This window comes from Otolemur garnettii, unplaced genomic scaffold, assembly GCF_000181295.1.
Source record: "Otolemur garnettii isolate 467f Iridium unplaced genomic scaffold, OtoGar3 scaffold00029, whole genome shotgun sequence".
NCBI classification, from domain to species: domain Eukaryota; kingdom Metazoa; phylum Chordata; class Mammalia; order Primates; family Galagidae; genus Otolemur; species Otolemur garnettii.
The window spans coordinates 11,749,227-11,771,832 of NW_003852424.1; the positions used below are offsets into that span (position 1 = coordinate 11,749,227).

General features: G+C 48.8%; 1 protein-coding gene across 5 annotated transcripts in view; it reads right to left on the minus strand.

The window, feature by feature from the left end:
* NTRK3 (neurotrophic receptor tyrosine kinase 3) overlaps positions 1–22,606 on the minus strand; it is a 361,705-nt gene that overhangs the window by 249,373 nt on the left and 89,726 nt on the right. For all 5 annotated transcript variants that reach the window (XM_003788654.2, XM_003788653.2, XM_003788652.2 and 2 more), the window contains exon 4: positions 9,120–9,188. In XM_003788654.2, coding sequence (XP_003788702.1) covers positions 9,120–9,188 — 69 coding nt within the window. The remainder of the gene's footprint in view (positions 1–9,119; positions 9,189–22,606) is intronic.

The following is a 22,606-nucleotide window of genomic DNA, read 5'->3' on the forward strand; positions in this document are numbered from 1 at the left end:
AGGGCTGTGAGGCCAAGGGGGGCCCCACCTGTCCATCAGGGATTAAGGAGAGATGGGGCTTAGCAAGGTTGTGAAAGAAGTAGAAAAAGACTTAAAAGTCCATATATTTTAGTTTTAAAACTAATAAGCTCATTAACAAAAAAAAAGAAAGAAAGAAATCCACTGCACGTAAGACTCCTGGTGAAGGAACCCTTTTAAACATATCACTTGGGGATGCTCTTCTTCTCTACACGCTCCAGGGGATTATATCTCATTGCAAATCAAAATCAAAGCCCTATCTGATCTGCACCATTCTCCATCACCTCGCTGACCTCATCTCCTACCTCACCCCCTACTGCTGTTCAGCCACACTGACCTTGATATCTGCAAGTTCACCTGCAGGACTGGCTCATCCTCTCCCCAGGACCTTTGCGGTGCCCTGTCCCCTGTGCCTGCTGAGCTCTCCCCCAGCATATGGCTAAGCCTGGCTCCCTCGCTTCCTTAAGGACTCATATAGCCTTCTCTAATTGCCTCCTGTTAAAAAGCCACCAACCCCTGCCCTAACCCTGCCTAGCCATTGCCTCACTATAACATATTCTTCTTTCGAAAATGTATCCCCACCAACATCACTTTAAATATTTATTTTACTTTGTTTATTTATTCATCTCCCCAAATCAAGAATAAACTCTATGAAGATTAGAGACGTTGCCTATTCAGCTCATTGCTATATCCCCAGTACCTAAGAACTGAGCCTGGCATATAAATTCTTATTGAATGAGAGAAAGAGAAACAGAGACAGAGAAACAGAGTGTGTGCTACTGTCCCTGATAGGAGGAGGTAGTCAGCTGCTTCCAAGATATACTCAAAGCCCATCCTGGGACCAGCTTTATTCCTCCATGAATTCAACAAATTCTTAATAAGCACCTACCCCTTATCTGGCATGGGCTGAGTACTGTGGCTACAGAGATGAGTAAGATGGTCCCTGTACTCCAGGAGCACTCAGCCTGGTGAAGAAGAATGTCTGATGGAGAAAGAGTCACCTTCAAGGCCCTCCTTCACTGATTTTCCTTGTGATTTGAAGCAAGTCAATGAGGTTATTAAAGAAACGATGAACAGCATTAATCAATCCAAAACTCTTGGCACTAAGAGCATGGGATAAATCTGAATGTCTGGCTCACCCGGGAGAACAAGATTCTCTCTCTGGACCAAGGGGATGCATGTGTTGGTGCCCACAGGGAAGGGCACTTGGCTCACTACACTGAGACCCGGGATACCTTCAACAACTGGAAAACCCCCAAATAGTTAAACATGCATCAGAGTCAATTAGCTTTCAAGAGGCAGCAAGTGCCCTAGAGAGAGGATTCGTGTTTCTAGACTCCAGGACACTGCAGACAGAATGTCCGAGTACCCCAACCTAGTATCATCCCCTTAGCCTAACAGTGCCCACGAATTCTCCCTGCACCTGGTGCTCTTCCAGCAAAGGCGAAGGGAGAGGAGCGAACCTTCACAGAGCATCTGCTTCTTGCAATAACCCGAGGAAATGGCCAGTATGGTGCCCTTACAGATGAGGGGCCTTGTGTGATGTTTGGAGGAGTTAGATCACATGCTCAAGGTCCCTTGGCTAGTGTTCCACAGAGCAAATCTCTGCTGGACTCCAAAGCCCATCCCCTCTCCCCCCCATCTGTCACATGCAAGGCATTGCTGGGTGCAATAGGGGAAGCAGAGGAACAAGACCAGAGCCGTGATTCTAGGAACTCACACAGTCAGAGACTATGGGGAAGACCCACAGGGAAGTACCAAGGGCAAGGGAATGTTGTAAACCAAAGTGTGAACACAGGACAGAAAGGCTTAGAGGGCAGAGAGTTTGTGTCAAGGAGCACTGGGAAATAAAGCTGGACGGGTGAGTGGAAGCCAGGCAGTGGAGGACTTTCACTTTGCTATCAGCAAGTTGGGAATTCCTCCAGGAGGCAATGGGAAACCACCAAGGCCCTCAGAAAAGGGAACAGTGTGGACAGAGAAGCTCAGTACAAACAGCAACCCAACAATACCATACAGAGTAGACTGGAGAAAAAGGGAGCTGAAGACAGGGCAGCAGCTAGGAGGGCTTCCAGACACCGGGTCACCATGGACAGCTGCGCAGTTTGTGCACTTCTCAGAGTACCCAGCCAAAGGGACAGGCAGGGAATGTGATCCAGTCTGCATACCTTTATCTAGCCCCAGGGCCCTGGAGATGCAGCTCATTCACCCCAAAAGAGCATCTTGTCTACCTCAAGGACAGGCACCATGGAGATGGTAGGGTCTCTAGGTCAGTGTTCTTAAACTTCTGTTCTCAGAACTCCTTTTCACTCTTTAAAAAAGTTACTGAGGACCTCGAAGAGCTCTTGTTTATATAGGTTGTATCTATGACTAGTTACCATATCAGAAATTAAAACTAAGAAAGATTTAAAACACATTAAGCATGCAGTCCACTAGTCATTAGAGCAACGTCATTAGAGCCCATGTCATATGGCTTCCAGAAAAGTCCACTGTACACTCAAGAGAGAATGAGAGTGAGAAGGGCAAATAGTGCTCAGTGTTATTATGAAAACAGACTTATAACCTCCTCAAAAAGGTCTTGGGGCTCCCTATGGAACCCTGGACCTCCATTTGAGAACTCCTGCCTGGTTAACAGGGGTGGTTAAAACTTAGGGAGAGGGGCAGGAAGACCCGGCAAACATCGCAAGGTGGACAAGGCTTGGTGCTTTGATGGTGGTAGAAGAATAAGAAAGAGTGAAAAATGACCCCAAGGTGTTAAACCCCAAGGGATAGGAAATCAACGGCGGAGAGAATTGCCTTTGGTTGGAAACAGAAGAGAAGGACTCAGTGGAAAGGAAGAGATGAAATACATTTGGAGTGGGACGGGGGTGCGGAGGGAGTGATCAGGTTCTGGAAGAGGAAAGGGAAGGATATGGTCAAGGCAAGATGCCCATGTGGCTGGGAAATGAGACTGACAAAAGAGAAAAGGGAGACAGGAAATGAGAAAGAAGTAATGACAACGAGAGGATCGTACCATCAGCACTGCACATGCCACGGTGCCAACACCAGGCGGAATGCCTTACCACATACCCCTTCATTTACCCTCACAACAAACGAGGAAGCCTGGGGAAGGCAGGGGATGTCTGAGGGCTCTTAGCAAAGCACAGGTCAGATGAGCTGTCTGGCCTTTGTGGGAGAGGGAGGCCTGAGGGGTGGGGAGGTTTGAACTCACACTGTAGGGGCAACAAGGACTAGCCCGGCAGCCCTGCCGGAGTGACGCTCAGGGTCAAGATGCCTGAATAGATGCAAACTGAAACAGGTCAGCCTGGGTTTTCCCAGCTGCTCATTTGACAAGATGCAGTCATTCATTATTAAGTAGGTGTAAAAATACAAATTATCCACCTGGGTGGAAAAGACTAGACAAGCCAGGGTTCGGCTGGATCGCCACAAGCCGCACAGCCCTTTATGCAGTCCTGTCTCCGTGCACATCCCAGTAACTCAGCCACCCCCCCCTCAAGGCAGACAGTGCCAAGTGGCCTCAGGCTGGCAGGAGAATTAGGAGAGACGTCTGGGATGAGCTGAGGATGCTGCCAGGCACAGGATGGTTTTTCATTTCCCTTCCATCCTGTCCCTCCAGGGCCCTGCTTACAGGACCTAATGCAGCGAAAGGGAGGCACCTTGAGACCTGGTCCTTTGCTGCAATCTGGAGTCTCCAGGAAACTGCAAAAAGAGCCTTCAGTTTTTTTCTCCCATCCCTCTTGACTTTCCTCCTAAAGAACATGACACACAGACACACGTAGCAGAAAAGCATTTGGAGTCTGAAAACCACAGCAGCCTGGACAGCCTGCTAAGCAAAGCCACAATCATCTTTATATCCCGACAATGGAGGGTTGGAACAGTGGGTTGGGTGAGGTGCAAAGACAGGCAGGTGCTAGGTCGGAATGATGCTGTCTCTCCTGTGTCCCTTCTCCCATCCAACCAGGTCTACAGCACAGGAGCCTTAAACTGCGGTGGAAGGGACTCCAAGAACCTAAATCATGGCTTTCCATGCTTCGTTAATAATGCAGGTGGCCCCATGAATAATACAGTGGCAGCCGCTACAGGGCACAGTTTACCAACACCCAGCCCTTGCCCCAGGGTGGCCTGGGGCCTAATCACAGGGCCCTGGAGGCTCCCCACAGATTAACTCAGCCCCATCTGAGCTCTACAAACAGGCACTTTGCAGCATAGCCAAAGCAGAGACTGGATGTTTTAAAAACATCCATTCCCTCCAGCCATCACTCTGGCCCTTTTCTACTCCCCTCTCCAACATCAGCACTGCCAGTGGCAATCCTGGGGCCAGGCCGAGGAAAATGGAGACGGGGTCCAGATCAAAAAGAGTATCCTTGATGTCATGGGCCAGGCCTCCTTCAAATAACAACAGGCGAAAGGTAGGAAGAGCACAAAGCAAAGATCTGAGTTGAGCCAGCTATGTCACCTTGAACAAATACAGTGGGTTAACCTGTGTCCTCCACAAAGATAAGTCCAAGTGCTAGGCCTCAGTCTCTGTGCATTCAACCTTACTGGGAAATAGAGTCTTGGCAGATGTTACGAAGTTAAGAATCAAGGGATGAGACCATTCTGGATTTCAGATGAGCCTTCAATCCAAAGACTGCTGTCCTTAGGAAGGAAAGGGGGATGAATACAGCTATGTGAGAAGGAGGAGAGATTGCAGGGATGCTGCCAGAAGCCAAGGAAAACTAGGAGCCACCAGAGGCCTTTGAAGAAAAGGAGGCCCTGCAGACAGTCTGATTGTAAACTTCTGGCCTCCAGAACAATGAGACAACGATTTTCTGTTGTTTTTTGGTTAAAGTACTCCCAGGGAACTAATACAAGTGACTTAATTCTCTAAGGCTCTATTTTAACATTCATAAAATAGAGATAATTGTGCTCACCTCCTTCTTCACAACTTATTATGAGGATTGGCAATAATATACATTAACATGCTTTAGGAATTAAAGGCGGCTGTAAACAGGCTAGAAAGGGTCATTCGAATAGTACTATTATTAACAATATTATTGTTGTTTGGCAACTTCTCCCCGAGACCTGTGGTAAATGGTCACAGCCAAGGCTGGAAGAAGAAAAGTGCCAGAACCAGTCCAAACCCATCCTTGACACTGAGTTAATATTTTACCAAGTCGATTAAATCTGTAAATTATACCAGAGGTAATTACCACTTTGCTTTAAGAAAATGAAATATTCCAATCTATTTTAATCATGTCTGCTCAGCACGTGCAGGGTATCAAGACAAGCCTGCTTGAGATACGCTCACGGTCCTCGGGGTATTTCTGGAGGGTTTCTGTGCTGTGGGTTTATATCCTCTGGTGCCTCTTCTCATTGCCCAAATTATATCATGAGATTCAGAAGCCAAGCTTCTTTTCCCCCAATGTATTCTTTATCTCTAAGACAATCGTTCTGATTCTTGCTCTGATTTTGGACAGACAGTTCCAGTCTTCTCTGGAAGGAAAAAACACCATCTTGCCATATCCAGAAACTTCTGAGAGTACTGGGCAAGGCCAAGTCCAGTTTCTTCAAACTTGTGCCCTTGAAACAGTGCTGGCAACTCTAAAGCAAACCAGGAGAGGTGCTTCCAGCTTGCTCTGTGAAAGGCACATCCCTGGACCAGCAGGAGGCTGTGGGCTGGGTGCCTGACCGGGACCATCACCCCACATCTCACAAAAGTAAATGAGAGAACATAAAGCAAGGGTCTTGGCACAGGGCAAGGACTCTGAGATGGTATCTTGTTTTTCTCCTGTGACTCTGCTCGGGGGAGCTGCCACCTTGAGAGTGGTTTCTGGAAGGAGACACTTGAGCATATGGGATGTGCTGCTGAGCTGGGTAAGGGAGAAAGCGTGGTCATTGGAAAGAATGGACCTGGATGGCAATAACACTAAAAATCCCAGATTTACCATTTACCAGTGGTACAAATTCCCAGATTTACCACTTACCAGTCACGTGAGCTAGGGCTAGTTGTTTGAGTTGGCCAAGCCTCAAATCCTTCCTTTGTAAAATTGATTATATTGATACCTCTCTTGTGGGATTGTTCCAAGGATGAGACATGACCTCTTACATATAAGGTGCTCAATATATGCCTCCTCTTTCTCCTTCTATCCTTCTGGAAAAGTCATATACACTCAGTTTTTCCAATGGGGAGTCTCAACACCACCAGTTCTTATATTAGAGATCTTCTAGTGGGAGGTCTTGTTTGAGTCCCAAATGCCTTTCTAGGGCTCAGGATTCTTACACATAAAATGCAGAAGAGAATAATGACACCTACCTCTTATGACTCTTGAAATAATAAATCTAAGGTCATATAAATAGGAGAGGGGCTGGCTGGGGGCATAGCAGAGAGTCTCAGTGACCGGATGCAACGTGCTAAGGAATCCCTCAACACCCTCGGTTGCCTCTTCATTCCTGCAGAGGGTCACACAAAGTCTCATACTTCTGGCATGTGGCTTTTCTGACTGCCACGGCACACTGAGCTCTTTCTCCTCCAAGGCCCAAATTCTTTCTCCCATGGAAATATGTGATCCATCCCCACACCCCAGCCCACAGGCTCCATGGGGCAGACCCTGGCACTCTAGATGGCTAATGGCAGATGGCGCCATGTGGACTAATCAGGAAGTCGGACAAGAAAATACCACCCCCTCTTCCATTTGCCAGGAACTGGGATTGTTTGGATTTTAATCATAGCCACTGTTAAGAGCCAACACACAGCCCCTCCAGCCAAAAGATAAATTTTCCACTCTCAACATTCAATTCTTCCTCAAAAAACAGACCCCCACCAGGGCAATTGCTCCTTAGAGGGGGGTTTCTTTATTCTCCAATATAATTTTTTCTTATTTAACAATATGACAGAAATAAAATACTCCACAGACATGGTGGCGCTCACACACTGACTCACACTGGAGGGAGCGTCTTCATTCCTCCATAAGTCACATGCAGCTCACCGGTGTATTGATTCTGGGCAAAGATGAATGCAGGATCCCATGATCCTCTGGGAGAAATCTGACATTTTCTTTAAATATATATCCACGGAACAACTGTTTCTAAAACTCCACGAAACAGGTCACCAGGGCAGCAGCACACCATTGATTTCTCATCCAATGATTTTTTTAGAAAGAGCACTGAACGTTTTCTCAATAATTCAGCCAACGGCAGACCCCAGATGTTCCCTGGAGAGACGCTGCCCCTGGCCTCTCACAGATGAAGGGGCAAGCGTGCCAAGAGCATGAGATGCAAGACTCCCATGAAAGAAAGCCCCCAAAGCCCCTAAGCAATTCTAGGGTAACATAGAAAGAACCACAATCATGTACTTTTTGAAATTTATTGTAGAATAATCTTGCCTTGGAAACAGATGGAAAAAGTTGGAAACCAGTTGAGCATAATGGCCAAGGTTTTGATTCAACATACTACCACTTATTTAATGAGTGACCTTAAAGAGGACACTTAAATGTGCTAAGTGCCTCAATGTCCTTGAATGTGAAATGACAGTAATAAGTTCTACCTTATTGAATTGTTGTAAGGATTAAACTAAATGACATATATAACTTAATAGATTGCTTGGCATAGTGCCTGGCACAGAGGAAGAACTCAGAAATCAGTGCTAGTAGTAAATTATAGTGGTCATGTTCATTTACCTCTAGGATCTTTTCCACTTATGGTATACAGGTCTGTCATGGAGTAATAGGCTATTGAACATTGGATGCAAATATTCCCCTTCCTGAACAACTGAGTCTGAAAAGGTAAGGTTATGACTCATTCATGAACTCAGGTCTTGCCAGGAGGTATAGGTCTCCCTGGCAAGTGAGAAAAACCAACAGCATAATCAGAGGTCCAAGTGATTGCCTCTTGGTAAAGACAGTAAAACAATGTGCATTCAGTGAATTTGTAACTGAGTTACCAAGTAAAAGTAAACACATGGACAGTGTGACTCACTAACATCATCCGTGCCTCAATTCCTTTGCAATTTATTCCTTGATTTATATTTACAACATAATATGCTGTCCTTCATGCACAGAGATGACCCCAATGACTCACACATCAACATGAGTTATTTTTTCCAGCAGTAGTCACGAATTTTCACTCATCCAGCCAACACTTGTTTGTGTATAATGGCTGGCTGGGGTAGGGGCACACTGATCAGCCTTGGACTGTAACAAGGCTAAGCAATCCACATGCAGATTGAATAAATATATGGCTCCACTCTGGCATTGCTCTACTTAAGCTAAGTAAGCTGAGAGAAGATCACTAGTGGTGAAAAGACAAGCAATCTGAAGTCAGAAGGCTTAGGTTCAAGTCCTGATTCTACCAGTCTCTAGCAATGAGATCCTGGTTGAGTCTCAACCCTTCCTAGGGCTCAGGATTCTTACCCATAAAATGCAAAGAATGACACCCACCTCTTATGACTACTGCAATAGTAAATCCAAAGACATGTAAATGAAAGAACCTGACAATCTATAAAGTTATGGATCATGAATGTTAATTTTTTTTTTTTTTTTGAGACAGAGCCTCAAGCTGTCCCCCTGGGTTGAGTGCTGTGGCATCACAGCTCACAGCAACCTCCAACGCCTGGGCTCAAACGAGTCTCCTGCCTCCACCTCCCAAGTAGCTGGGATCACAGGTGCCCACCACAATGCCTGGCTATTTTTTGGTTGCAGCCATCATTGTTGTTTGGCGGGCCCAGGCTGGATTCAAACCCTCCATCTTAGGTGTATGTAGCTGGTGCCTTAGCCACTTGAGCCACAGGTGCCGAGCCATGAATGTTATTTTTAATAAATTGACAGATAGTCTTTATTGTTATCAATAGTATTATTATTACTAATTACCTACAGGTCACAAAACTAAATCCTGATAAAGAGATGAGATTCCTGTTTTCTGAAATAGCCTATGCCCAGAAAGAGCATCAGAAATCAAGCAATGGGGTGGATCGCCCTCACTGAACATGGTACGCTTTATGTCATCCAACCCAAGTAGCCCCTTCAAGAGGTGTGCCCAGCCTTCAAATAGCTCCACTGCTGACACCTCTCTGCACCCACCTACTACGACCACTTCAGTACCTGGACAGTCTTCAAAACCGAACTTACAATTCCCGAAGACTCAGCGTCTGGAAGAGCTGCCACGAGAGTGTGGTGAGCCGGTTACTCGACAGGTTTCTGCAAGATTGACACACAAAGAAGAAATTAAAAAACAGATCTGGCATAAGCAATGTCCTCGGTAGCAAACTTGGTCATTCTGGTGGAGCCTGGCTTTGGTTTTCTTCTTCTTCATTCTGTTAGGCTCATGATACATCTGCTAATAGTGGAGACCACAGATCGGGTTTGGAGAGGCTTCTGAGGTGTTTCAAAGAGCGAGATTTTACAAATCAAATAAACAATAAATTCTCTCTCTCAGACATTCTCCCATAGCCTTTCCTCACAGTAAAAGCTCACCAAGTTTTCACAAAGCCATCCTTCTCCTGGAAGACAGAGCGCTTTCGGGGTACACAAGGCAACAAGCATTGTTAAAATGAACGCTGGACGAAAACCTCTGAGGGTCACCTGCAATTCCTTTTAGCCAGTGTCTCCCCTGGCAAACATGCCCATCAGTGATCAAGACATCAGCCTTTTGTTCATGCGTCTGTTCTCTTCCTAATGGCTATTTAATTGTTCTCATTAGGATGTACAGGGAAAAGGAGCAGCCATTAGTCTTCTGAATAAAAGAAGAAACACGCCCACGGTTATTACTTCGCCAGGCTCAACAACTTTGGATGCGATAACAGCCCTTCAAGGCAGCAGTTAGACACTGCTAGGACTGAAGTGGCACCCCAGGAACAAGGTACTCATCTACTGATGGGAACTGATGGTAGTGCTGATGCATTTAGGTAAATATCTATTCAAACACAGAAGCATGTGTACACTTGTGTCTATTAAACATGTAGGTAGTAAATGCAAATACAGACTCTTATTTACACACACACACATTCTTATACATGCACCTATATTTAGATGACTTCTATAGCAAATATTCATGAAAAGTCAAAAATAGGTATGTTTACATGGAGGAATGAGGGGGTGGACTATTGAGAGGGAAGGTGAGTTCCCTCTGGAACCTTATACATGTATTTAAGTTACAAATGAATAAGCAGAAGGAAGAAGATAGCCAAAGTGATGGAAATAACTGACGCAGGAGGGGGGAGGGCTCAAAGGAACTGCCTTCTGAGAAGGAACGCTGGACCTGAGACAAGCGGAATGAGAATGAGCACCAAGGGAGCAGCGTTCCGGGCAGTGGAAGTAGCAAGTTCAAAGTCCTGAGATGGGGGGGGGGGCTGGAAGTGCCTTGGGATAAGTGGCAGAGGGACTCCTGCCACACCCACCTCGCTGGCCATGGGGAAGAGTTTGCTTTATATTTTAAAGAGTGACAGGAAAGCATCTCGTGGTTTTCTGTACGGAAGTGACATAATCTAATTACCATTTTAAAAAACAGATCAAGACTGGAAGTTGGCAGGCCAGTGGGAGGCTGCTACAGTATTCCAAGCAAGAGAAGGGAGTAGAGGCAATTAAGTGGATGGATTCAAGATAGGTATTGGAGGTAGAGTTGCCAGAACTTCTTACTGGATTGGATTTGGGAGAGGAGAGAAAGAGAATTAATTATATGATCAGGTGAGTGGGGATGTCATTAGCAAGATGAGGAAAGCTGCCAGAAGGTCACACTGAGGTAGTGGGATCAAGCGTCTCCCTCACAATTATGAAGTTGAGATGCCAACTGGCTATCCAGAGAGAAATCAAATAGCTGGTTGAATAAATAGGTCTGGAGCTCATGGGAGAAGTTGCGGCTGGTGAGATCACCTAGGGCGAGAGTCTACCCAGTGCACAACAAGACCAGATATTCAAATACAAGAACAACCTAAGGGATAGGCCTCATCCTTCTCATGGGATGCAGCCCTGCCTGGAGTTAGCTGGCTTGGCCTGACCTAGCTGGGTCTCTGAGACAGGAATATGCGGATGAGGCAGCCTTGCTCTGAGGGTGCAGGGGGCAGGCAGAAAAAGGACAGGACCACAGGTGGGTGTCTCCCAAGTTTACTGCTCCACCGTCTTCCCTGCACCCGGCACTCTTCCCCTTTAGTGTCCTTAAGCCCACAGCCACCCCTGGGATAGTCCCCGCAGCTCTCCACTCTCACCCGCCCCCTCCTGCAGGGCTGAGAGCTCTGCTGAGTCGGCAGTGTTCACCAAAAGCCCGCCAAGCCGTCCACAGCACTCAGCTGCACAAAACTCCTAACTGTAAGTTTTATTTCCACCATTCCTACACCCAGAGGAGATGGGCAATGAAAGAACTGCAATATGACCACTTGAGGACGCCACCTGGACAGAGCTCCCTGCAGCAGCCGAGGTGGAGATGTGTGTCTGACACACTCCCCTGGGGAGTCACTGACTCTGCCCCAGCTACTACACCAGGCCCTCAGAACTTAGGTTGAGGACAATAGATTTCCGTACCACTCTCGGAGTCTCATGCCATTAGCCTTCATGATGTTTTAGTAGATCGGAATGTTTGATTCATCTAGGTAGAAATCTTCTGTTTTGCTCTGTTTTCATGCACAGTAGCGTCCATGGTGACAAGTGCTGGACAAGCCCCACACTTCCAAGCCATACAGAATAGCTGCAGCACTCTGGAGAGATGTCCAGCCCAGCATCCTCCTTTAGCTCGCTCCCCTCACCAGTACCCTCTTGAACAAAACCCACGGTTCTGAAGCGAGCAGCAACTTCCCACAGGCAGCCAGAAACCGAGACACAGTGAGCTGTGGGGAACTTGCAGTAAGATACAAAAGCAGCTTGTGGGAGTGCGCAGGCCAGGAGATGGGAGCAGTCCAGGTGAAGTGGACGGCCCTGCCCATCTTCGAGGGAGGAGCAGGCAGGGGGTCTGCCAGGAGTTCCAGGGAGCCCCCGGCAGAGAGCGGGCTACCAGCAATGTCCTCTCACAAAGGTCACACTTTGCTACATTAGGCAGAAATGTCAAAAGAAAATTGGATTCTAAAAGAAAGAAAATAACAGGCATTCTGGGCAAATAAAGAGTAAGAAAGAACATTATTTCCTTATTACAAGCCAGACGAGGTAGGGCTCCTGGGACACCCGGGAGGTGGGCTCCTGCTTTCAAAAGGGTATCATCTCAGCTTCATCTCCTCCCTACCCACCAAGTCCCACCTGGGGAAGAAAGACCCCCAGCTCTTCGTTCACATGGAGCAGCCACTATAGCACTTATGTGCTCTGCCCAAACACACACACACAACCCAGTGCACACTGTGTATGGCACAGAGAAAGGGACACTGTACTGCACGAGTCCAGGGAGGAGCGCAAGTGCACAGCCTGTGCAGCTGCACACGGCACTTGCCAGACACGTGATAGAAGCCCCCGGACCCAGAGACAAACTCACACAAAAACAAGTAAGGCAAATATACACACACCACAAAACCAGCCAGGCACCTGTCTGGCCTGTCTGCCCTCACAGGCATTTATGAATTCTCACTGTTCTGGGTAAATGAAGACATCAAGGCACAGGGCTTCAATATGAACTCAGAACTCACTGCCTTCTAGCTGGTGACTCACCTGTATTCACCTGTCATTAGTTATTGATGAGCTGGTCATCCTGCTCATCAGACAAGAGTTTAATTAAGCACCATCCTGCCTCTGTGCCCTATGGCAGCCTTCTTTCTCCCCATGCCTCCTCCTAAGAGATCCACTACCATCCATCTCTGACTTTTGCTTGGGTCAGTGGCCAGTTTCCAGACTACCTGACCACTGAATTAATTTGTTGAGCAAGATTTTATGAGATGATGCATCAAATGCTTTCCCAAAATCAAGCTCCATGACATTGCCCCCTCCGTCTCTCATCCGAGGCACCCAAACAAAGCCATTAGTTTTGTGCTGCACAACTGGCCCTCTCACAGCCTGGACTCTGGGGCCCAGAGGTAGTAAACAAGGATGATGTGGCTGCTGGGTACTCTGGGCACAAAGACCCAGACACACATATGGCTGAACGCTGGGCTCTGAGGTGTGATAGGGCTGAGATGACCCCTCCTACATTAACCTGATGTGAACACGGATCCTCCCAGGCAACAACTGCTCTGACCAGCAGAAACCACAGCATGACAAGCAGCCCTGTGAACTTTCTAATGGTGGCACCAACTATGGCAGGAATGGAGGTCCATAATTGGGGAGGATGTCACCCTCTTCCCTGGGAACCCTATTGCTACAAAAGGGTCAATAGATAGACCCTATCACCAAAAGAAACCAACCAGATGAATCCTTCTGCTGCCCCTTTGGGAGATGAGGGTTGAGAAGAAACATTAAGCCCTGTCCACACAGTGATCCTCAAGATGGAAGGGTTTGTGGATTTCCTAGATAAAGCATGGGCAGACATCTGGAAGCACCTTCTCTTCTACTGGCAGAAGCAGGCCCAATGGGCAGGTATGTTTTAGGGTGTGTGTGTTCAGGACTGTTGGGAGCAGGTGCCTTACATCCCTGTGCTAATAAGCCAGGGGCATCCTCACCCGCTCACGTCAACATCTCAGACCCATGCAGCTCCCAGATGCTCACTGCATCGCTGCATCTCTTTGGCCCATCTCACTTAGATGTTGCAATGGGCTGAACTGTGCCCCCCCCAAATTTATATGTCAAAGTCCCAACCCCCACTGTGACTGTAGTTAAAGACAGGACCCTTTACTGAGGTCATTAAGGTTAAATGCGGTCATAGAGGTGGTCCTCCATCCAATAAGACTGTCGTCCCTGTAAGAAGAGGTAAGGTTGCAGACGTGTACAGAGAGAAAAGACATGAAGACGGTGGAAGGAGAAGATAGCCAACTGCAAGTCAAGGAGAGAGGCCTCCGAAAAACAGCCCTGCCAACGACACCTCCATCTCCGACTTCCAGCCTCCAGAACCGGGCGGAAATAAATTCCCATTGTTTAAGAGACCCAGTTTGTGCTTTGTGTTCTATCTAGAAGCAACAGCAACTAATACACCTGTTCTCTGCCCTGCATTTGCCCCAGGGTCCTGACAGCCAAGTTGGCTGCCCCACTGTGGTCCCTGAAAGCTTCCAAGTCATGGTTTTCTGTCACCCACTTGCTCTCTTTGTCCACGCTTTCTTGATCAGCGTTCAGCCGCTAACTAAGATCCCATCTGGATCTGTCCACTTATCCACCACCAGGGGTACTCCAGCCTTCTCCACACCTGTGGCTCAAAGGAGTAAGGCGTTGGCCCCATATGCCAGAGGTGGTGGGTTCAAACCCAGCCCTGGCCAAAAACTGGAAAAAAAAAAAAAAGACAAAACAGAACCAGCAGTATGCTAGGTCCCCTCACTTTGGTGTTGCTATGGGCTGCACACACAAAACCAGGGCTATCCCCAGAGTCAATGCACCACTGTCATTGACTATTCCTAGAGAATTCATTGTGCTTCTCACAAAAGAAACTCTTTCAGGCACCAAATGGACTTGGTGCATCCAGCGGAGCTGACCAAAAGATAATGACGGTTGTCGAACACCCCCCAGTCCCGTGGGCTCCCCAGGGCTGTGGTTTGCTGGCTGCAATCATCGTGATGCAAATCTTATTTCTTGCATCCACAAAGGCTGCATTGTGAAAGGTGCTATTCTTCCTTCCTTAAAACCAACACCTTGCCAGGTGTCTGTCCTCTTATTCTCCCCCCCGCATGCTTGGTCTTTGTCTTAATCTGTTTGCGCTGCTGTGACAAAATGCTATAGACTGGCCTCCAAACAACAGTAATTTATTTCTCACAGTTCTGGAGTTTGGGAAGTCCAAGATCAAGGGGCTGGAAGACTCTACTCTGGTGAGGGCCAATGCCTCCAAGACAGTGGCCCTCTCACACTGCAGGAAGGGGGTCGCTTGCTCTCGGGGGGCCTCTTTTATACAGGCATTAATCTCATTTCTAAGGGTTCTGCCTCTGTGACCTCATCACCACCCAAGGCCCCACCTCCTAATACTATCACCTTGGAAGTGAGGACTTCACTCTATGAATCTGGGGGGACACCAATATTCAGATCAGAGCAATCTTCTTGGAGATGATTGACCTCCCCTTTGACACATCATACCAGGGCTCTTTTGAAATTGCTGAAGAATCTGAAGGAAAGACCAAGAAAGGAGAATTCTGATGCAGCACCAAAACCCCACACAAGAGTTTGCTGAAAAGGAACAAACCACAGAAGGGTGGGGCTGACAGTCTACAGCCCCCTTCACCAGAGCCAGAGAACTCACACCTCATTGTTCTCAACTGTGTGACTCCCCTGCACTGCTGACTCCACAGCAGAGATGGCTGCAGCCCACCACGGGGGTCATGAAGGTAGCTGCTGGGCTTCCTTGGGTTGAACCCATAGGAAAGAAGGAGGCACATGCAACCTTGTCAACAATGCCCCCACCAGCACCAAGGCTGCCCCATGAGCCAATTCCTTAGAACCGAGAGCCCACGACAAGGAGGAAGGCACTGCCACTGCCCAACCTTCCTCTTGAAGGCCTAGAAATATTTTTCTACATCACTGATATATTTGCTTTTCCCTCAATTAAATTGCTATAGAAGGGGGTGGGAGTTAAAGCCATTTGAGCCATTTTTATTCAGTTAAATTACACTGGATGGCTCATTTAATGAACTTTAATGAAGCCCAAATGCTCTCTCTAATCAAATCTCAAGTGACGTGACTGGTGCCTTGACCTCAGCTCAGGAGATCGAAGGTGGCTTTTCTGTGCCGCCCTGTGCTGGGCCACACCAGGCTTTCCCAGAGCGTGTTCCTACAATCTGAGCAAGTTCCTATGATTACAAAGGGAAAATAATCATATAGTTTGTAATACCATGTTACTTAATGCAACGTATCCAAAATATCAGCAATTCAACATGTAACTGGTGTGGAAATAGTAATGAGGCATTTCATATTCTTTTTTGGTACTAAGTCTTTAAATCCAAATGTATTTCACCCTCACAGGACATCTCAATAGACTGGCCACATTTCAGGTGCTCAGTGGCCTTGAGTAGTCAAAGGCCACCACACTGGAAAGCACAGCTCTAGAACGTCTGGAAAGTCCAGGCATTGACTAAGGGCCCCAACAGAGAGAAACAGTCAATAGTAGAAAAATATAATTGCAAGTTTTCAAAAGCCAAGTCAAGTTTTCTTCCCCAAGATGCCAATCTGTCCCAGAATCCAGCAATCACATAGGTTGTTTTAGGGACAGGAAATCGCTCCAGTTGTTCCAGAGCACAATGCACCACCACCGAGGAGGTGCCACCATTCTCTTGGGCTAGAGAAGCTCAGAGAACAAAGGAAAAGAAAGGCCAGGACTTGCCATGTGTTGAGCGGGTGGAGAAGGACATCAGACTGCTGTTCTGGAAGGCAAAGAACCATTTCTTTTCAGTTTGATTTCCTTGATAGTACCTGGACCCCAGTGAGCTCTCAATAAACAGATAGCAAGTTCACCTGAAGTCCCACAAAATGTGGTTTTCGAAAGGGATCTAACTGGACCTGAGTTTCCGCGGGCACTGGAAGGAAAGCCTTCCTCCTGCTGAAACAGAGAGGTGGTGCAGGGACTGCAGAGAGAGAAGGAAGGCCAAGGAACCGAGACAACCCACACCTAGCAGGTGCGGCTTCTGCCCCTTCCACCACCTTCCCTCACCCACCTGTCCCTGCAAAGTCGCCTCTCCACTGTTGTAAGCTCACATGGCCACTGAGCACCAGGCTGGACTCTGCTGGAGGGGGCAGGTGGGGTAGACCCTCTGTCTTTCACTCTCTCTCTCCCTCACCCCCTACACTACACACAACATCACACATGTACACTGTACGCACTCACACGCACGCACACACACACGAGAAAGAAGAGAAAGAACTCTTCTCAGAAGCCTTGAGAAGCCGTGCCTGGCCCTGGCCTTTCACCATATTCAGGTCCTGTGCCCTAGCAGCCTGAGGAACAGGCAGCTGCAGGTCCCAGCTGGTGGTCTGCTCCCCACTGTGTCCTCATCAGGGTCCGTCCTCCCACCCCTGGCCTACTGACTGGAACATGAATGGGTCAGCAGAGCAGGACTAGGGTCTGAGGCCCTGAGCCCAGGTCCCAGAGCTGGCAGCTCTGGCCCATGCCCTCAAGCCAGCACACCCTTCCTGCTCTCAGAAAGACCTCCTCATCTCAGGGCTAACAGGCACACTCAGAGTCTCAGAGGACACAGGAGGGACAGTGTGTGACACCCAGCCCACCTCCCATGGCCTATGCAAGGAGACATGGAGGCCAGAGGGACTCAGCATGAAGACTTCTCCATGTCACCGAGCAAGCCGGTATGGGAGCCCAGACCCAGAGTCCCAGATTCTGGTCACAGGAGAGGGCACTAGGTTAAATAAAGGTTTTTTAACACAGGTTAAATAAATCTCCTAAGATAACCCAGCCAGAAGATAGCAGAAACTGGAAAATGCCCCAGGTCTTCTGATACCCAAACCAGGGCAGCTGAGGGACCCTCCTTCCCTCTTGATCAATCTGGGATGTAGGGGTGACCTCTGATCCTGTGTGTGGCAGGATAACTAAGGTCATGGCTTTTGCCATCACATGGGTCCACATGCCAGTTCTACTTCTGCTGCTTCCATGCCCTGTGACCTGGCTACGCTTCCTAACCTTTCTGTACTTCAAGTTGCTCATCTATAATTTGGGTATAATAATAGGGTGTGTCCCTTTGATTTGTGGTGAGGGTTAGCAGGGCACGGACAGCAGGTGGTGGCACAGGGCCTGGCCTTAGTGTGCACTCGATACGCATGCTCTGTCACTGTTCCTACATGGCATCTCTCCCTTATCTGCCCATCCCCAGCCACCACCAAAGCTACAACAGGCCTACATCCATTAAAACAAACATTAGAAGCCTAGGCTGTGGCTCCGTTGAATTCAAGCACCATTTAATTCAACAAAATCTCAGGTCACAAAATAATATAAAACTCATTTTAAGGAGACAAGAGGTAGCACCTCCTCCCCTGGGGATGTGCACAGCCCCCCCCCCCACCAGGTGTCTGATGGCCCCACACACCAGGGAAGATATGGCCCATACCCTGAGGCCTGTGGGCCAGCAGTTGGGTCCCATGTCCCCCTGCATCTGGGTCTTTGCCATAGTGCAAGATCACGAAAAAGCCTTAAAATCTGCTGTGTGTCTTCACTCTGCTTCACAACAGATCCTGAGTGTTATTGACACTATTCTGGGGGATTTTGCTCCTTGGAAGTTTCTTTTCAGATAAATTAACCGAAGACCAATTGCCCTGAAGCATGGAAGCTCTCTCTGGAGCCCCAGTGAGTGCTGCCAGGTGGAGACCAGCTGTTCCCACCAGTGGCGCACCCTCCAGGGGCCCACCCACCAGCACCACTCACACCCAGGCCCCACTGGGCTGGTGCAGAAGCCAACTCTGGAGAGGCCCCAGCACACGACATGCTGACGTGGCCAAGACAACACACTCATTTTCTACTCAAGAGCTGTCATAACAAGAGAAAAACCAAGATGCAGGAAGCCATCTGTGGAAAAAATCAAGAACCCTATGTAGTTACTAAGAGCAAAGCAGGCACTGTGGAGGAGGAAGGGAAGCAGAGGTGTGGCTGGGACCACTCCCCAGCTGGGAGAGAGCTATGGAGAAGAGAAGACGGTACTTCTGCCAGGGCTAGAGGAGGCGGGTAGGAGCATGCAGGGGCAGGAACGCCACCTGCTCTTAAGGCGGAAGCGGTAATTCCTGTAATTACCTTTCAGCTAGGCCAGGCACCTGTCTTCTTTCTAAGATCTCTTTAGACTAAAGGAAAATCAATGGCTCTCTTAAAAATAACAAAACTGTAGGCAGAAAGTTGCTTTGAGCTTTTTCTTAAAGAAATCTGATTAGGCCAATGGTATATCCAACCCCGCCTTTAAGATGAGAGGTGGCATTTCACAGGAGTACGGCACTGGGAGAGTACTCAGGGGAGAGGTTCTGCCACTCAGAGTCACCTACAGGCTTGCAAAGAAGGATTGCCAGGCTCCACCCAGCTCCCCAGGAGTTTCTGATTCATTAGGGCCCAGAGAAGAGTTTGCATTTCTAAGCGGCACCCTGGGTGATGTTGATGTTTTTGTTTTGAGAACCACACTCTGAGAACCACTGATCTAGTGAAATGCGGTTTTCCCCAAGGATGAGGTAAGTTTGGCTCCAATCAAATCCCTCCTTCCTGCAAAGCTGGATGATCCTACGTATAAGAAAAAAAAATGAAACAGTCATGTGTCCCAATATAAAGGGACACCCTGTCATGGAGCTCAGGAATTTCTGCGTGCACCTGTGGGAACAAACGTCATTATTAATAACTAGAAAGAGGATTTAGCAATCCCCTTCTGAAATTTGGTAGGGAATCTCCAGTCCCACTTGGGAGGTGCCACTGCGCAGTCCAAAGCCATCACACATTGCAAATTGACTGAAGCAAGTGAGGACTCTGCTATCCAGGGTGCCTCCTGGATCTCCTTGCAAGGTGAGCCTGTTGGCTCTTCTTTCCTTCCCCCAGAACAGCCTGTGTGTGTGCATGCACGAGACACACATGCAGACACATGCACACACATGCACACAGACACAAGCACACACACGCACATGCACACACAGACACACATGCACACACAGAGACACACATGCACACACACAGACAGACACAAGACACACATGCACACAGACATAAGCACACACACATGCACATGCACACGGGGATGCACGTGTACACACATGCATATGCACACACACAGACACACATGAACGTGCCCACACAGGGACACACATAGACACATGCACACACGCACATGTACACAGAGACACACATACACGCATATGCACACAGACACACATACATACATGCACACAAGCCACTGGCTCAACAGGACTTCTCTGAGTTAGAGACTGGTTGACTACCTGGAGCCAGTCTTTAGTAAGCATTGGTGAAGGGGGACAGAGGCCTTTTTGAACCCTATGCCCTGCAAAGAGGAAGGTTAGGAACCAGAGCAGGGGAGCACGGCAGTGAGAGGGACTCAGGCTGCCTGAGGGGAAAGGGTCCCCTGAAGGGGAGCAGAGGACAAAGAGGGACGTGGGACCAGATCACCCAGACAGGTAAGGGGGACCACAGGCTGGAGCTGGGGAGGCCAGGGCTGGGGTGGGGGGCGGAGGTGTTGCTGGGCAGAGAAGGAAGAGAACCTACATCAGGGGGCCAGAGGCAGAGTCAAGGTTGTGCCTAGGCCTGCTGAGGGGGTCACACTCCTGGATTCCTGCATGGGGGGCCCCCGAGGCCAAAGAATAAGCCAGGAAGCAGAGACCTTGGAGTCAAGCCAGTGGCTGAGTTTAAAGGGTTAGTGGCCCAAGCAGAACAGCAGTGGCCTTGTTGACAGCTGCCTGAGGGTGCTGGTGCCTCCAGCCCTGCCCCCCAACCCAGATCTTGTGGATTTAAGAGCCATCACTGGGCTTTGCCTGCCTCCTATCTAGTGAAGCCTAGGATGGCATGCAAACTCTCCCTTGCCTAGAAGGGCTTCTGCTCCCCTAGGGCTGGATAAGAGACTCGGTCACAGGGATCCCATGGGGAACAAGGTAGCAGATTTGTTTTTAGGGCTGTGTGAATGGGGAACTGACAGGGCAGGAAAAGCCCAGTCTGAGTGTGAGATGGAGAAGCTCACTCTGTCTTTAGCATGCTGTCCAGGGAGCTGCAGAATGCAGGGTAGGGAGCAGTTTGCAAAGTGTGGACCCCAGACCAGCAGCATCAGCATCACTGGGACTTATAATGAAGGCAAATCCTCGGGCCCTCGGGCCCTGCGGCAGACCTGGGTGGTGTCCAGGCCTCTGGGTGATGCTGGGGGTGCTCAAGCGTAAGAACCACCGTGGTGACAAAGAGGACAGACTTCAGGGCCAGACAGATGGGCCAGACTCTCAGCTCTGAGCCTCCTGAAGAGTGAGACACTCCCTGAGAAGGTTAACCTCTCTGGGTCTTGGTGTCTTCATTCTCACCACAGAAGTCCTAACAGACTGCTGCCTTGTGGGGCAACTGGAATGATTAAGAAGAAGCCATCTGAGTCAAGTGTCTGGCATGGTCCTGGGCCCACAGCAGGGACACAATATACGGTGGCTGTGGCTACAGGGGTACAGGAGGAGGTAGCAATAACACCCGTGGTAGCTAATGCACATGGTGGTTGTTTGGGCCCAGTTCCCTTTGAGGGTTTTGCCTATTAGAGCTCACTTAAACCTGACGACAACCCCATAAGGGATGTGTTGCTGTCATCATTGTCATCATCGCTGTCACCATCATCATCTCTGGCTTACAGAGAAGTGATCACAGAAAGAAAAGGAAACTCACCCTAGCTCAGCACCTGCTGCGTGGGGGAGCCAGGAATTGGACCCCAGCAGTCTGGATGCAGAGTCCATGCTCTTTTCTACCTCCTGGAAGCAGCAAAGGGAGTGTTACCGGGATCTCCATCTCCTGTGCTCCCAATAATCCCCATCTGTCACCACCTGTGGGACAGGATACTCCTGCTCTTACGTAGAGTTTGGAAAGCCTTCCTCACCCTGGTTCTTGTAGGACTTGCAGACCTGATCTCTAAAAGGAGAACTTGAGTCAAATATGCCACCACTTTCCCTGGGCTAACGCAGGACCGTGTGTGATCGCCAGAGGGATGGAGATCCATCTGCAGTACAGAGCAGCCCACAGGAAAAGGCACAGGGAACTAACCTACATGTTCCTCCTTTGGCTGCAGACCAGACTCACAGCAGGAAAGGGTCTTGCAAAACTCCACACAGTGACACGCCAAGGCTGCCACATCCTGGAGCCCCTCTCCAAAAAGGGTGTAGGCAGGAGGTCCCAGCTGAACAAAGACGGAGTCTAGCAGAGGGTGGCCTTTTGGTGTGACTGCTTCACACTGGGAGGCTGGGCATATTCAGGGACTGGAAGGGATTCATCCGTGAGCACTGTCATCCTAGTTCTGCTGCAAACATCAGTGTGAATGGAAGTGAGATGGAGACCAAAAAAGATAGACTCCAGCTCTAGATTTAAAATGCTCGTTCCCAGAATGAATCAGTAGGGCCCAGGACTGAGAATTCCAAGTGAGACCCAGTCACAACCACCCCAGTCTCCTCTCCCTGAGGCTTTGGAGCACCAGCACCACACAGACAAGGATAAAAGCTTCCAGGAGGCACCATCCATCCTTGCTCATCCACTTTCTAGCTATGTAATTCTTGGACGGTTCACCATGCTGAGCCTCATTCACTGCTCTGCTCTGAAAGGGAAGCAAAATCTCTCCCACACTGGGTGGTGAGAATCAAATGAAACCTCACATACAGATGCCCCACACAGAGCCTGTCACATGGCAGGCACTCGGGGCAAGGGACTAATATCACCAGGAAGGATTCCCAAAGATAAAAGTTGATGAGATGTCACCTCCAGAGCCAACTGTGAATGAAAGGGGTACCAGCCAGCGGGAAGGGAGGGGAGAAGGGGGCCCACGCTCTAGCTTTCAAATCCTTGAAAGAAAACAGGAGCATGAAGGGAACCATCGCCGCAGGAGCCACAAAACAAGAAAACCTGCACCAGACAACGCACTCAGCAGCCG